This window comes from Myotis yumanensis, unplaced genomic scaffold (genome assembly GCF_028538775.1).
Source record: "Myotis yumanensis isolate MYYU_CA2020_CCGP unplaced genomic scaffold, mMyoYum1.0.hap1 SCAF_16, whole genome shotgun sequence".
Lineage (NCBI taxonomy): Eukaryota > Metazoa > Chordata > Mammalia > Chiroptera > Vespertilionidae > Myotis > Myotis yumanensis.
The window spans coordinates 50,738,474-50,753,321 of NW_027223767.1; the positions used below are offsets into that span (position 1 = coordinate 50,738,474).

The 14,848-nt window shown below is 62.5% G+C and overlaps 2 protein-coding genes across 2 annotated transcripts; both read right to left on the reverse strand.

Moving 5' to 3' along the window:
• Window positions 1-1,330: 1,330 nt before the first annotated feature.
• Window positions 1,331-12,099, reverse strand: LOC138995054 (glutamine-rich protein 2-like). The gene is made up of 17 exons (XM_070395417.1): window positions 12,016-12,099; window positions 11,725-11,965; window positions 10,757-10,842; window positions 9,435-9,532; window positions 8,859-8,973; window positions 8,426-8,680; window positions 7,417-7,539; window positions 7,241-7,315; window positions 6,904-7,068; window positions 6,665-6,786; window positions 6,164-6,229; window positions 5,861-5,962; window positions 5,024-5,227; window positions 4,066-4,210; window positions 3,359-3,446; window positions 2,937-3,062; window positions 1,331-1,500 (listed from the first exon to the last, which is right to left on the reverse strand). The coding sequence occupies exons 1-17, from the start codon at window positions 12,097-12,099 to the stop codon at window positions 1,331-1,333; spliced, it is 2,265 nt and encodes a 754-aa protein (XP_070251518.1).
• An 87-nt stretch (window positions 12,100-12,186) lies between these two features.
• Window positions 12,187-13,885, reverse strand: LOC138995055 (glutamine-rich protein 2-like). Its single transcript, XM_070395418.1, has 2 exons — window positions 12,397-13,885; window positions 12,187-12,293 (listed from the first exon to the last, which is right to left on the reverse strand). The coding sequence occupies exons 1-2, from the start codon at window positions 13,883-13,885 to the stop codon at window positions 12,187-12,189; spliced, it is 1,596 nt and encodes a 531-aa protein (XP_070251519.1).
• Window positions 13,886-14,848: the final 963 nt, after the last annotated feature.

Consider the following 14,848-nt stretch of genomic DNA (forward strand, 5'->3'; position numbering starts at 1 on the left):
CCCCCACGTGGCCCGGCCTGGCCGCCTGGGGAGTGTCACCCTTGTCCTGTGGAGGGCGGGGGGGGGCCTGGCGCTTAGGCTGCCTGTCCCTGCGGCTGCCCCTCCCTTCCCGGCTGGCGAGTGGATTCTAGGCCAGGGACCTGCATTTCTTAGCGAGGGTGAGGGTGAGAGAAACAGGAGCCCAGCAGGAGTTGGGGGGGGGGGGGGGCTGGCCTCGCTCACCTGCCTGCGGGGGCAAGGGTGCTGGCGTGGGGGTGCCCACCGGACTGCCCCTCCCCCATCAGCCTGAGTGTCCCTCATTACTTAGAGATGAACGGCGTCCCCGCTGATGGGGATGGAGGGGGAGCACCTGCCTTTCCCGTGACACCTCGCAGCCCCGCCCTCCCTGCCCACAGGGGTGGGGACTGGGGAGAAACCCTTTTCTGGGCTGTTTCCTGCCACACTTTCCTGTGAGGCTGTCACCCCTCCCCTCACACCCTAAAGCAGGCCTCTGGCCCCCAGGTTGCTTTCCCATGGGGGGTGGGAGAGGGACTGGGGGTGGGGGATCCCCACCTTTGAGGAGGGAGCCAATGAGAACAGACCTGAGGCACAGAACTGCTGCAGTGACTTGAGAGTCCTTGGGGGGCAGCTCTGCCTTGTCCCTGGGGTGAGGGGCCGGGGCCCGGCCTGTGTAGTTGCTGCACCAAGCGCACGCCTGCTCCTTCCCCCCACCTGCCCAGATCTTCAGCTCAAGGACCCAGCACCGAGCCCTCTTGCCTGTTGGGGCAAGGGGACAAGAGCAAGGGAGCTTCAAGGGCGGGGGCAGGAGGGGGGCCTCCGGGACCCCCTTTTCTCTCTTTCGGGGTTGGGCGGAGAAGGGAAGAGAACGGCCCAGGCCGGGCAGCCGCTGCTCTGAGCCTCCTGCCCCCGCGGGGTAAGCTGAGCACCTCAAACAAACCTTGCCAGGTGGCTGGTGGCAGTGCTCCCGGGCTCTGCGCCAGGAGCTGGGCACTGCCCTGAGCCCGCGGCAGGGGCGCAGCGGGCAGCTGCCACCCTCACCTTTGCTCCAAGGTACAACTTGCTCCCCGACACCAACACCGCGCGTCCGACAGGAAGGCAGGGCCATGGCAGGGACGGCAGCGGCCCGTCCAGCCCTGGTCAGGGGAGAGCTGTTCTGCCCGCTCCCTCGGAGGACGGCTCCGTCTGGGGGCACTGACCTGATTCTCACGCTCCAAGCCAGACGCCCTCTCCCGGAGGTCTGCCGCCTGGGCCGGGGACCCTCCCTCTGCCCGCACCTTCCGAAACAGGACAGGGAGCCAGCTTCTTCCGAAACATTTATTTATAGCTCTGCTCAGTGAGCAGAGGGGGTCCTGGGCCCCCGGGTGGGCTCCTCCATGCCCTCCCCGGGGGGCAGGTCCATGTGCATCGCCATCCCGCTGGGGCTGGGCGGGTGGCCCACATTCGGCTGGGAGAGGCGCCCCTGCGAGGAGACCGGCCGGTCTGTGTGTTGCCGAGAAGTAGCTGCAAGACAGGGGGGGCTGAGAGGGCTCTGCCTCGCTCCCCACGGCCCCCAGCGGCCCCGCAGCCCCTTGTGCACAGGGGACAAGTGCTGGAGGGCCCTGCCCTGGGCCGGGGTGCAGTCCGCACGGGAGCCCCGAAGCAAAGCTCCTCTATCATCGCAGAGTGGAAACCACACCCGCCTCCACCGGGCCGAGAGCCCCGCTTCGGTCAAGTTTCCTCGTGAACAGGGGCTGTTTAGGCCATAATCACACATGAGCAGGGATGTCTGAGGACGCCCCTCCCTCCCTCCTGCTCCCGTGACATTTCAAGTGCCCTTGCTGTAGACCAGGGGTCCTCAAACTTTTTAAACAGGGGGCCAGTTCACTGTCCCTCAGACCGTTGGAGGGCCGGACTATAGTTTAAAAAAAAACTATGAACAAATTCCTATGCACACTGCACATATCTTATTTTGAAGTAAAAAAACAAAACGGGAACAAATACGATATTTGTATTTGCCTGTGGCCCGCGGGCCGTAGTGTGAGGACCCCTGCTGTAGAGAGTGGGGTGCCAGGGAGAAGGGAGTGCAGTACCCCCAAGAAAACAGCCACAAACCGCGCTCTGTCCGCCTCGTACCTGGGCCGGAGCCTGGGCCGGGCTCCCAGCGCTGCTGCTTCCCAGCTGGGCCTCGGGCCCGGGCCCTCAGTGTAGGTGAGGCTAGCAGGGCCCCCCCCTAACGCTGGCCCGAGGACTCAACTGTTCCCACGGGTAAAGGTGAGCTGAGCAGCCCTCAGTGCAGGCAGGTGCCCTGACCACCGTCAGCTGCTTCGCTTCCCCCGGCCGCTCCCGGAACGGGGCCTGCAGAGGCGCAGCGCACAGGCCTGGGGCCCTGACCTCCAGCCTCTGCAAGTGCCGTGGCTCTGAAGCCTCGGGGGTGGGGGCGGGGGGCACGCCTCTCCTTGGGTTCTCTGGGCCCCCCCCCAGCGGCACGAGCGCAATGCCCGTCACTGACGGAGCAAACAGGCCGGCGCCCTTCCTGGAAGGCCCTGAGCCCTCTGCCTTCCAGGCGGGACTGAGCCCCACAGGCGGACAGGAGATTCCAGGGAACCTTCCGGGCTGCGGGCCAGGAGGAGGCCTCGCAGGCAGAAGCAGACGGAAGGGTCCGTGGGGCTCAAGGGCCGCCACACAGCCTGGGAGCGCGTGTGGGCAGGGGCGGACTTGGGCCGGGGGCCAGAGTCTTGGGCTGGGACCCTGTCCGTTTCCTCTGTGAAATGGGGCCTTTCATAGCATCTGTCCGCAGACCGGAGTCCACCCCCCGCCGGCACTCAGTGGCCATGCGTTTTCTCTCCTCCAGGCCCCGCCCTCAGCTCCCGGCCCTGCCTCTCCCGGGGAAACCGGGCGTCTCCCAGCCATTCGCAGGAGAGGGCCTGGCGGGAGGGCCCCCCCCAGAGGGCAGCTACCTGAAGTGCCGCCGGCCATCATGTTGGCGCTCTGAGGCCGCAAGGGCAGCGGGCTGTCGCCGAGGGCCGGCGGCCGGTGCGCGTGGGACCGGGACGGCTTCGTCTTGTGCTTGTTGTTCCCGGCGCCTGATGGGGACAGTGGAGAGAAAGGTCCTTCTCAGACACCGACAGCTCCGTGGGGACTCGGGGATGGGGAGGGCTGCGGGCCGCTGGGCGCAGCCAGCCCGAGGGAGACAGGCCGCGTGCGGCTCAGAGCTGAGGCTCCTGCACACAGTGGCCGGGCTTTGGGGGACGGAGTGTTTGGAGACGGAGGTAGAGGAGGCAGCCAGGGGCCAGGCCTCAAGCGCCTGGCCTTCCAGGAGCGGCGCCATCCTGGGGGCTGAGGCGGAGCCTACAGGCGGCTGGGCCACCTGGACACTCACTGTCTTTGTTCGGGATGCCTGGCAGCTTCATGTCCATCCGTCCCTTGTAGATATGTCCATCCAGGCCCAGGATGTCCACTTCGTGGTGCTGGGGAGGTGAGCGGGGCGTCACCACATGGCGCACAGAGGTTTCCCTCCGGCCCTGTCTCCTTGCGGCTGGGGCGCGGCCCGCGGTCCTCCGGACTCCAGCACCCACCGAGCTCAGCCCTCGCGGGGCTCCGGGTGGCACCAGGCAGATGGACAGGGAAGGAGGTGGGGGTGCTATTGTTCTCAGAGCCCCTGCTGGAGGCCTCGGCCAGGTGGTGGGTGGCCAGGATGGCATTCTTTTCCCAGCCAAGGTCAAGAACCTGAGGCTTTAACTGGGTCTAAGAAACTGCCTCGCCCTAGCTGGTGTGGCTCAGTGGATAGATGGGCCTGCAGAGTGAAGGGTCCCGGGTTCGATTCCGGTCAGGGCACACACTCGGGTTGTGGGCTCGATCCCCAGTAGGGGGCGTGTAGGAGGCAGCTGTTCGATGATTCTCATCATTGATGTTTCTCCCTCTCCCTTCCTCTCTGAAATCAATAAAAATATATTAAAAAAAAAAAAAAGAAGCTGCCTCCAGGCCGAGGGCAGGATGAAGTGCCCTCGGTGGGTCTCCAGAGGACTGGGGGCCCGGGGTGATGCGGGGCCCGCCCCCCCTCCCCCCCCAGCTCGGGCAGCGCCCCACCTTCCCGGCGACCTGGCTGTCCTCGGGGAGCAGCCCCTGCGGCAGGTGCTGCAGGCGGGTGCGGCGGTAGGGGTAGGTGAGGGTGTGGCTGCCCCCGCAGTGCCGCGACACCGTGGCGAAGCTGTAGTCCGTCATCTCCGACACCCTGTGAGGAGGACAGCGGGGGACGGAGCGGGTGACCTCGGGGGGCCTGCCAGAGGGAGGGGGCAGCTGTCCTCAGGGGCCTCTGGGGCCAGGGCAGAGCAAGGGGCAGACAGGCGGGTGAGTGAGCAGAGCCGCCTCCTGGCCAGCCATCGTGAGGACCACACTCTCTCTCACACTCTCACTCTCTCACACACACTCTCTCTCACACTCTCACTCTCTCACACACACTCTCACTCACACTCACATACACACACACACACACTCTCACTCACACTCACATACACACACACACACTCACACACACACACACACACTCTCACTCACACTCACATACACACACACACACTCACACACACACACACACTCTCACTCACACTCACATACACACACACACACTCACACACACACACACTCACACTCTCTCACTCACACATACACTCACTCACACACAGACTCTCACACACAGACACACACACACACACACATACACACACAGACACACACACTATTTTTTGTTAATCCTCACCCAAGGATATTTTTCCATTGATTTTTAGAGAGAGTGGAAGGGAGGGGGAGAGACACACCAATGTGAGTGAGACACATCGACTGGCTGCCTCCCCCACACACCATGACCAGGGAAGGGAATCGAGCCTGCAACCGAGGTACCTGCCCTTGACTGGAATTGAACCTGAGACCCTTCAGTCCATGGGCTGACACTAACCACTGAGCACACCGGCCAGGGCCACCCCCCACACACACACCCTCCCCCACAGGGCGTTCCCAGCGGTGGGCTCAGTCTGCACCACTGTCCTACCGCTTGCAGCAGGGGGAGCCCAGGCACTGGGCCTGCAGCAGCTCGTGGATCATCTGGCTGCTGGCCTTGACCGAGCCCCCGTAGTGGAACTGCACCTTCTCGATGTCCATCAGCATCTTGGAGTGCATGGTGCGCAGACGCCCCACGCTCCGCTCCATCGCCGCCACGTCAGCCCGCGAGAAGGCGAGGTTGCCCAGCTTGAGGCTGCGGGTGTGGGCAGAGAGGAGGGTGAGGCGGCCGCACAGCCGGACCCCATGCACAGCCGGAGGCCACGCCCGGCTCACACCACCTCTCTACCCCCAGCTTAGCGGGGCTCAGGTGGGCAGCAGCCCTTTCCGCCGTCCCCCAGGGACCACGCCCAGGCTTGCCAGGAAGGTTTGCTGAGGTGGGCAGTGCAGGAGCCGCCCGGAGAGAAGCCAGCTCCTCCAGCCAGCCTGGGGGGCGGTGCCTCGCCCCTCGCACGGGGAAACCCCTAGGCTCCTCAGCTCAGTTTGAAAACCCCCCTTTCCTCTGAGCCCACCCTCAGGAGGTGGAAAGGCTGCAGGAGTGGGCCGAGCTCCAGAGGTGCCCTGAGCGGCCTCTCGCCGAGCGATGCCAAGCCACGGCTGAGGCACTGGAGGGCCTGGGAACGGGGTGAGGAGGGAAGGTGGCCGGCAGCCTTGGCGAGGCCCCCCCAGGACTCCGAAGGCAGGTGTGACGGGTCCTGCCTCTTCTGCCTGCCCCATTCTTGCCCTGGGAGAGCTGGTGCCAGCTCAGAGGCGTCCCCGGTGAGGGGGAGCCCGCATCGCTGTCTGTCCTGCCTCCCCGCACAGCCCTGCCCACGACTCCCCTGCGTACTTGCGGCTCTGCTGCCGGACCTGCTCCAGCTCAAAGACGGTGTAGGGGCGGGTGGAGCGGTGCCCGGGCAGGCTGGGCCCCACGGGCGTGGTGGGGAGGACCCTGGGGGGGCAGAGGGAAGGGAGGGTCGAGTGTGAGAAATCCCATCTTCCCTTCCCCACCCCCTCCCCACGGGCCTCCTGCCCCGGGAGCCCTCCTGCTGGGGGCAGGGCGAGGACCAGGCGGGCAGCAGGCCAGGCAGACAGGAGTGGGCCCACGAGGGAGGGGGGCAGGGAGTGGGGCCGACCAGGCGTGGGCACTCACTGTCCAGTCACGGCTGTCTCCAGGGGACGGTCACAGGACAGGCAGTGGAAATGGGCCAGGAGCTGCCTGTGGGATGGGACCCGTGAGGGTGAGGACGGAGCGTGGAGAGCCCGGCCCACCCACAGGCCCCGGCCCGGAGGCCCGTCCTGTCCCTGCTCCCCAGACTCACCCCCTCCCAGACCTGCCCCCTCTTGGTGCGGGTCCGCACCCACCTGTCCTCACCCACGCGGCCCTGGGGGGCGCTGTGTAAGCCTCGGGGGCCCCCTGGCGGTCAGTCATGGAAACGCGGGTCAGGCGGCCATGGCCAGGTTCCCCGCCCCCCTTGGTGCTCTCACCTCTGGGGACTGGGGACTCCCTCAGCCTCATTTCCCTCTTTCTTCACTGTCCTATGGGGTGGCCTCAGCCCTAAAACACCGTCACTCCTGCTGGGGGGCGGTCGCTGCGCGGTGGGAGCTGATCATCCGGGACCCCCGCCGCCATCTCCCAGCCCCCGGAGCTCACCGCCGCATGCCCGCCGCCTCGTCCGCCTGGTAGAGCGGGGAGCGCTCCTTGAGCTGCTGCCGCAAGGACTTCCACCGATCCTCCAGCAGCTGCTTCACGGGGTCCAGCTCTAGGCGGTCCAGCTGCGGGGGGGGGGGGGGGGGGCAGGTGGTGAGCCCTCAGGCGGCAGGTGGGGGCTCTGCGGGCCGGAGAGGTGGCCTTGCCCTAGTCCAGGGGCCCTGGAGCCTCGCTGCCCTCACCTTGCTGTCCATCTCGGTCAGGAGCCGGTCCAGCATCTTCTGCCAGTCCCGCTCCTGCCCGCTCATCTTGGCCACCAGCTCCTGCATCATGTGGTTCAGCTGCTCCGTGGTGGCATCAAACTGCATGCGGCTCACTTTGGCCTCCAGGGCGCTCTTGTCGGCCTTCTGCCCGGAGAGAGGAGGAGGCCGCCCGATGGGAGAGGGCCGTGGAGGGCCCCTGAGCGGTCACCCTGACGCTGAGCCTAAATCCCACCCCCCTCCCCCCCCCCCCCCCCCCCCCGCCGGCTCCCTTCCACCTCTGGCCTCCCAGGCAGGAGGGCCCCCGCCTGGCCCTTACCACTTCAATCTCCAACTCCAGGTGCCCCCTGTTGACCTTTTCCTTCTCCAGCTTCTCCAGACCCTGGTACAACACCTGGGGGGCCAAGAAAGGGAGAATGAGGAGCAAGGAACTGAAGGGCAGGGGTGGCTGGGGTCACGCCGCACGCTGCCCCCCTGCTCCCCTGCAGCCCTCACGTCGATGTCCTTCTGCTTCTGCCGATGGTCCTCGATGAGGTTGCCGGTGATGAGGTTGAGCTTCTCACAGTCGCCCTGCACCTGCAGGATGGCACTCTGCACGTGGCCCAGCAGCTCCTCGTCCTGCAGCGGGAGGGACCTGCTCACAGAGGCGGCTGGGGCTCCCCAGGCCCGTCCTGCTGCCCCCGGGGAGTTGACCCTTAAAACAGCACCCAGCCCGGCAGGTGTGGCTCAGTGGTTGATCATTGACCTATGAACTAGGAGGTCACGGTTCGATTGCCAGTCAGGGCACATGCCAGGTTGCGGGCCTGATCCCCAGTGGGGGGCGTGCAGGAGGCAGCCGATCCATGATTCTCTCTCATCACTGATGTTATTTCTCTCTCCCTCTCCTTTCCTCTCGGAAATCAATACAAATATATTAAAAACAAACAAAAAACAACATCACCCAGCGGATTGGCCAGCCTCCAAGGTCCCTCCGACAGCCGGAGGCTCCCACGCTTTCTCTGTGCCCCCCACCCCCGAGCCTCAGCCCTGCCTCCTTGGGGGGCCTGTCGGCCAGTGGGGTGATCAGTAGAGCTGACCGAGGCTCAGAGGGGTGAGCTGCCCTGCGGCCCCGAGAGTCAGCACGGGGGCTACAGCCTCCCTGCCTGCCCGGGGCTGACAGAAGCCCAGGATCCAAGAGGCAGGAGGCAGGACCTTGTGCCTGTCCCCACCGGCCAGCAAGCCTGCCCTCCGGAGGGAAGTGGGAAGGGGCCTGGGAGGGAGAGTGGGTGCTTCCTGAAGCTGTGCCGGTGCCCCCACAGCTGGGGGGCCCTGCTCCACCCATAGCCAGCTGTGCCCTCCCAGCCCACGGCCCCGCCTCCCCAGCACTACTCGCTGGCACCCTGTGGGAGGACGGGACTTTTGGGGGCTCCATCATGGAAAGCTAAGCCGAGGGACTCTATCCGCCATTCCCCGCGCGGTGCATCTCCCCGGGCCGCGTGAGGCTGCCCAGGGAGCCGCGGCTCACCTGTCGCTGGAGCTTGGCTTTCTTGGACGGCCGCGAGGCCGCCAGGCTGGTGACCACGTGCTGGAGCTGCTCATAGCGCTGCACCAGCGTGCTGACCTGGTGGCTCAGGTCCAGGCTGCAGGCCGGGCAGGTGGCCTTGGGGTCAATCTGGCCAGGGATCAAGGTGATTGGGGCCTTCCGCGGGGTCATGCTCATGGTCAGCAGTGTGGACGACGAGGCCAGCATGTTCTCGATGATCGTCCTGAGCTTGTCCAACTGGGTGCGGGCGAGAAGGCAGGCGCAAGGCAGTGAGCGAGGCACAGCCACACACACACACACACACACACACACAACACACACACACACACACACACACACACGGAGGAGGGATGGAGGGGGACAGCCAATTCTGAGAAGGGCCTTGGTCCCTGTGCTGAGAGCGTGGCCTCCTCACCTGGTTCTGCAGGTAAAGGGAGGCCTCAGAGACTGAGTGCTCCATGTTGACCTTGCCCTGCTCCTGGCTCTCCCTCAGGTCGGACAGCTCCTTCTCGATGTCGTTCACGCTGACTCTGTGGCACAAGAGATGGCCTGGCTCACCACCAGCCCCAGGGCGGAGCCCGGCCCTCAGGGATGGAGGGGCATGGACCAGGGCCTGGTCCCAGCTTGGCTGGGAGCCTGCAGCCCTGCTGTGCCAGCTGTGGTGCCCAGTGCGCTGTGGCAGGCGGGGCCTGGCCCTGCAGAGAGGGCCCTAGTGCACTCCCTTCCAGCTCCCCCTGGGGACAGTCGAAGGAGCTCCTTTTTGGGAGGCGGGGCGGGGGCGGGGGGGGGGGGGGGGGGCGGGGGAGGTAGCCCTTCCAAGTCCTGGTGCTGCGCTGTTTCAGGAATTTGGGAAACTCCCACCAGCAGCTTGCACTGGATGTGGGCAACCGGAAGAGCAGACACGACCCAGGCCAGAGACAGGGTGTGGGCCAACCAGGCTGGCTCCCAGCTGCTCGGCTGAGAGCAGGGTCGGCCGGGGCAGGGCACTTACCTGAGGAGACCCAGCTGGAAGCTCAGCGGACCAGCTGCCACCTCCTTCCCCACTTCTGGCAGCCCTCCGCCCTCCAGGAACCTCTGTATCTTGTCCAACTACAAATCCAATGGAAGAGGCGGGTCAGGCAGGCCGGGCTCTGCCTCCTGCGGGTGCCTGCAGCCTTCATGAGGCACCCCCCCCCCCCCCCCCCCCCCGTCCCTGACCCTAATCCAACCTGCTGACAAAAGCCAAGGTTCCTTCCTGACATCCCTCCCTCCCTCCCTCCTTGGCCTCCCTCCCTCTCTCCCTTCCTCCCATGCTTTCTCCATCCTATGATGTAGACCAGTGGTCGGCAAACTCATTAGTCAACAGAGCCAAATATCAACAGTACAATGATTGAAATTTCTTTTGAGAGCCAAATTTTTTCAACTTGAACTATATAGGTAGGTACATTGTTATTAACTTAGTTAGGGTCCTCCTAAGGCTTAGGAAGAGCCACACTCAAGGGGCCAAAGAGCCGCAGTTTGCTGACCACTGAGTAGACAGTCTTCAGTAAGAAAACAATTAAAGTCCTGGCTGGTGTTGCTCAGTGGGTAGAGCGTCAGCCTGCAAACTGAAGGGTCCTGGGTTTGATTCCAGTCAAGGGCACGTACCTCGGTTGCAGGCTCGATCCCTGGCCCTGGTCAGGGCGCATGCAGGAGGCAACCAATCAATGTGTCTCTATCACATCAATGCTACTCTCTCTCTCTCTCTCTCTCTATCCCTCTCCCTTCTATTCTCTCTAAAAATCAATGGAAAAATATCCTCTAATGAGGACTATATATATAGTAAAAAAAGACAGCTAAAGCCCTAGTTGGTTTGGCTCAGTGGATAGAGCGTCAGGCCTCGGACTGAAGGGTGCAGGTTCAATTCCCGTCAGGGGCACCTACCTCAGCTCCCAGGCCCTGTTTGGGGCGAGTGTGGGAGGCAACCCATCGCACATGGGTGTCTCTCCCTCTCCCTTCCACACTCTCTGGAAATCAATGCAAAAATATCCTTGGGTGAGGAATAAAAAAAAAGGTGACAACTGCAGACCCGGTAGCCCTCGCCATGACCACTGGCCCCCGACAGTCCCACACACTGGGTCCCAGCGCTGCGCCCGCGGGCTGGCCTGGCCTTCGCTGGCAATGGCCACGTGAGAGAACGGGCTCGGCTAAACCCCACAGCTTCGAGCACCAGGTTTTCCCCCAGGGAGTGACCGCGGCAACGGCTGAGCCGCATTCCCCGCCTGATGGGCTGGTAGCGATGACAGGACTGCCCGCCATCCACGGGCAAACGGCAGCAGGCCCTCCCTCACTCACTTTTGCTTTTTCCTGCCGAACCTCTTTGGTCAGGGCCTTGATGGACTTCAGCTGCTCCTGCAGGTCTGGTGGGATGGTCTTTTGGACTAAGGGAAATGGGCGCTCAGAGTCCGAAGGCTTAGATCCCCGTGGGCATCTAATCCCCACTTCCAGCACCACCACCACCACCACCACCCCCCCCCCCGCTCCCCGCCCCGGAGTGAAGTTACCCCAGAGAACACAGGACTGGGGGCGGGGGGGGGGGGGACTGGGGGCGGGGGTGGGGGTGGGGGAGAAAGGAGACAGGAGTGTCCGCAGCCCATAAAAACTCCACTGAAGGCTTAACATCCCATAAGGCTTTGGGGCCACTGGCCCATAGTTTGCACCCAACTCCAAAATCTCCATTATTCTCTGGACCCAGAGCTGCGAATGGACCCAGAGCTGCGAATAGACAAAGGTTACGTTTGCTTCTTCAACATCCTCTCCTCTGACCCCCACCCGATGCTGCTGGCTTCCTTTGCCCCAGCATTTCCCCCGCTGCTCTCCAGAGAGCCTGGTAGGGGCATGATCTGCCTCATTCTTCTCCTGAGGCTCCTTCACTCCAAAGGTTTAATTCCATCTTTCAGACCCTAAAGGCTCCAGGAGGGGTGGGGATCGTCCGCCCGCGGGCCACACACGGCCTGAGAAATCATTTGGTCTGGCCCTGCCAAGGCTTTAGAGGTGAGTTAATTGAATGTTTGCAGGCTAGTGTTTAAGTTGACAATTCTGTATGGCCCACGAATGGTATTATAAATAGCCAAATGGCCCTTGGCAGAAAAGAAAGGTTTCCCACCCCCTGCTCTAGGAGAACCCAGAATGGCTAAAGGCAGACATTCTATTTTGGGGGATTCGGGCAGAAGAGCGGCCGCCAGGGGGAAAAAAGGTGGGGCAAGGGATGGAGTCAACTTAGAATGAAGACGTGGTCTCTCCTGCACGCGAGTGTTACCCACCCATCATCGCAAGCAGGTACTGGATCTTCTCCAGGTCGGTCTCGCCAGCTTTCTGCACATCCAGGGTCTTCAGGCTCTCCTTGAGCTCCACGTAGAGGCCGATGAGCTCGCCCATCAGGCGGAACGTCTCCACCGCAATGGGGAAGCTAGGAGCCACTTTCTCCAGGGAATCGCGTTTCTTAGGCGCAGTCGTGCTCGGTTCTTGTGAGGCTCGCCTGGATTCGCTAAGGGAGCCCACGCTCTGAGCCCAGGGGATGTTTGGAGTTGGGGGAGGCTGAGTATACCCGCTACGTTGTTGTGGATCCAAATGTTCTTGGTCATGTGCATCGACACCCGAGTACCTTGGGCTGTAAGGGCCAGGATACGTGAGGCCATGTGGGTCTAGGACAGAGGGTGCACGGTCACGCTGATCTAGGTCGGGCGGTACCCACTGCTGCTGCTCTGGGCGTGCGCCACCCTGGTCTATGCCTCGCTGATCAGTGTCTGCTGGTACCAAACCCTCTTGGTCCACACGAGGCGACATCCAACCTTGCCTGGATAGGCGTGGTGACACCTGACCATGTTGATCTCTGCCAGGAGGTGCCAGGCCATGCTGATATGGGCGTGGAGAGCCATGAGGCTCTGCGCCTGATGGTACCAAGCCTTGGTAATCAGCACCAGGCTGCCTCAAACCATGCTGATCTAGTCCAGGTTCCACTAAACCCTGCTGATCGATATCAGGCTGCATGAAACCAGGTGGATATACACCTGGCTGTACCAAATCACGCTGATCAACTCCAGGTTGGACCAAACCAGGCTGATCTGCACCAGGTTGGACCGAACCACGCTGATCCATTCCAGGTTGGACCAAACCAGGCTGACCTGCACCAGGTTGGACCAAACCAGGCTGACCTGCACCAGGTGGGACTAAACCAGGCTGACCTGCACCAGGTGGAACTAAACCAGGCTGACCTACACCAGGTGGGACTAAACCAGGCTGACCTGCACCAGGTGGAACTAAACCAGGCTGACCTACACCAGGTGGGACTAAACCAGGCTGACCTACACCAGGTGGGACTAAACCAGGCTGACCTACACCAGGTTGGACTAAACCAGGCTGACCTGCACCAGGTGGAACTAAACCAGGATGACCTGCACCAGGTGGAACTAAACCAGGTTGACCTACACCAGGTGGAACTAAACCAGGTTGACCTACACCAGGTGGGACTAAACCAGGCTGACCTGCACCAGGTTGGACTAAACCAGGCTGACCTGCACCAGGTTGGACTAAACCAGGCTGACCTACACCAGGTGGAACTAAACCAGGCTGACCTGCACCAGGTGGAACTAAACCAGGCTGACCTGCACCAGGTTGGACTAAACCAGGCTGACCTGCACCAGGTGGAACTAAACCAGGCTGACCTGCCACACCAGGCTGCATGAAACCATGTGGATATGTACCAGGCTGGACCAAACCATGTGGATAGACGCCAGGTTGAGCCAAACCATATGGATATGCACCTGGCTGTACAAAACCAGGTGGATATTTACCAGCCTGTACCAAACCACGTTGATCAACTCCAGGTGGGACCAAACCAGGCTGGCCTGCACCAGGTGGGACCAAGCCAGGCTGGCCTGCACCAGGTGGGACCAAACCAGGCTGAGCTGCGCCAGGTTGGAGCACATTGTACTGCGGTGTGCCAGGTTGTATGAAGCCGGGCGTTTCCAAACCGGGCTGTACAAAACCTTGCTGATCTCTAAAAGGTGGAACCAATCCTTGTTGATCCATGCCAAATATTGGAAATCCATGCTCATCTGTGCCAATGGGTCCCACACCACTCCCATCCATTGCAGGCCGCTCCATGGCACGTTGGTCCGGGCCAGCAAATCTCACACCGTACTGTTGTGCGCCAGGTGGAACCATGCCAGGCTGTGCGGGACTAGGGAGTCCCAATCCTTGCTGGTCTCTGGCAGGTGCCCACAGCGGCACCACATCCTGCTGACCCATGCCAGGTAGTACCGGTCCCTGTTCCTCCATCCCAGGTGGCATCGGACCCCGCCGGAAGGGGAGGCCATCTGGGTAAGCGCTAGGAGGTTGAAACTCAAGCTGATCCAGGCCAGGTGGCCCTGGCCGCAGTTGGTCTGGCCTGGCGTCCACGACTTGACCCGGGCTGGGGGTCATCCCCCCGGGAGCATCAGGGTGCAAGTCCTGTCGAACTGGGCCAGGGTGTGCGTCCCGTTCATCTCTTCTTAGACCTGCTGTGCTGGGCCGCTCTCCAGGCCTGTGCTGATCAGCTTCAGTTCTGAATTGGGGCGCAGGAAACCCAGGAGCAGAGGGCAGTTTTTGTTCCCCTTCGGAGGGGTGTCTTGATCCGCTGGGTCCCGGCAAGGTCTGATCTGGGCCAAGACCACCAGCGGCATCCAGAGCCTGGTCGGCACCTGGATACACGGTGGAGGCTGCGCTTGGACTCACGTCCCGCGGTAATGCAGGTGGCTTCCCTTTCTGCTTAAAAATGGCTGGCATGGACTCTAGGCCCTGGTTGGAGGAAGGGAGAAAGCAGAGACTACGGGTAAGAGCGCCGTCAGGCTGGGTGGGGAGGGGATCTGGGGTATCTGAGTAGGACAGCTGAAAGCCCTTGGCGGGGGAAGACCCCCTGGGCCCCAAAACTAAGCTGGACACAAAGAGAATTTGACACTTTTTAAAAAAAAAATCCTCACCCGAGGATATGTGGATATGTTTGTTGATTTGCGAGAGAGAGAGAGAGGAAAAGAGAGAGAAGCATCGATTGGTTGCCTCCCTCCTGTGGGCGCCCTGACCAGGATTGAACCCAAACCGGCAACCTAGCCATGTGCCCTGATCAGGACTAGGAGCAACTGTCAAAACACAGGCACTCTGAGCTCTGGGAGGCCTGAAGCTGCCTCAGGGCCCACGTGGGTGCTTACTCATAGGTCTGGCACCCCGAGAAAACGCGTGCTCAAAGCACACGGCAGTGGTAAAACAGCTTGCGCCTTTTTTGTGTGTGGTTTTTAGAGAGAGTGGAAGAGAGAGGGAGAGGCAGAGAGAAATATCGATGTGAGAGAAACACACAGATTGGTTGCCTCCTGTAGGAGCCCTGGCCAGGGTCTGGGCCAGGAGGAGCCTGCA

Excerpts from the sequence above, each read along its gene's own strand:
- LOC138995055 (XM_070395418.1), bottom strand. The coding sequence starts at position 13,885 with ATGACCCCCAGCCCGGGTCAAGTCGTGGACGCCAGGCCAGACCAACTG. Across the intron at positions 12,294-12,396 it reads ACCTGGACTAGATCAGCATG|AGATCAACATGGTCAGGTGT; the intron begins GTTTGAGGCAGC and ends ACCTCCTGGCAG.
- LOC138995054 (XM_070395417.1), bottom strand. The coding sequence starts at position 12,099 with ATGGCCTCACGTATCCTGGCCCTTACAGCCCAAGGTACTCGGGTGTCG. Across the intron at positions 8,681-8,858 it reads CCCTTTACCTGCAGAACCAG|TTGGACAAGCTCAGGACGAT; the intron begins GTGAGGAGGCCA and ends GCCCGCACCCAG. Across the intron at positions 7,069-7,240 it reads TGGAGTTGGAGATTGAAGTG|AAGGCCGACAAGAGCGCCCT; the intron begins GTAAGGGCCAGG and ends CTCTCCGGGCAG.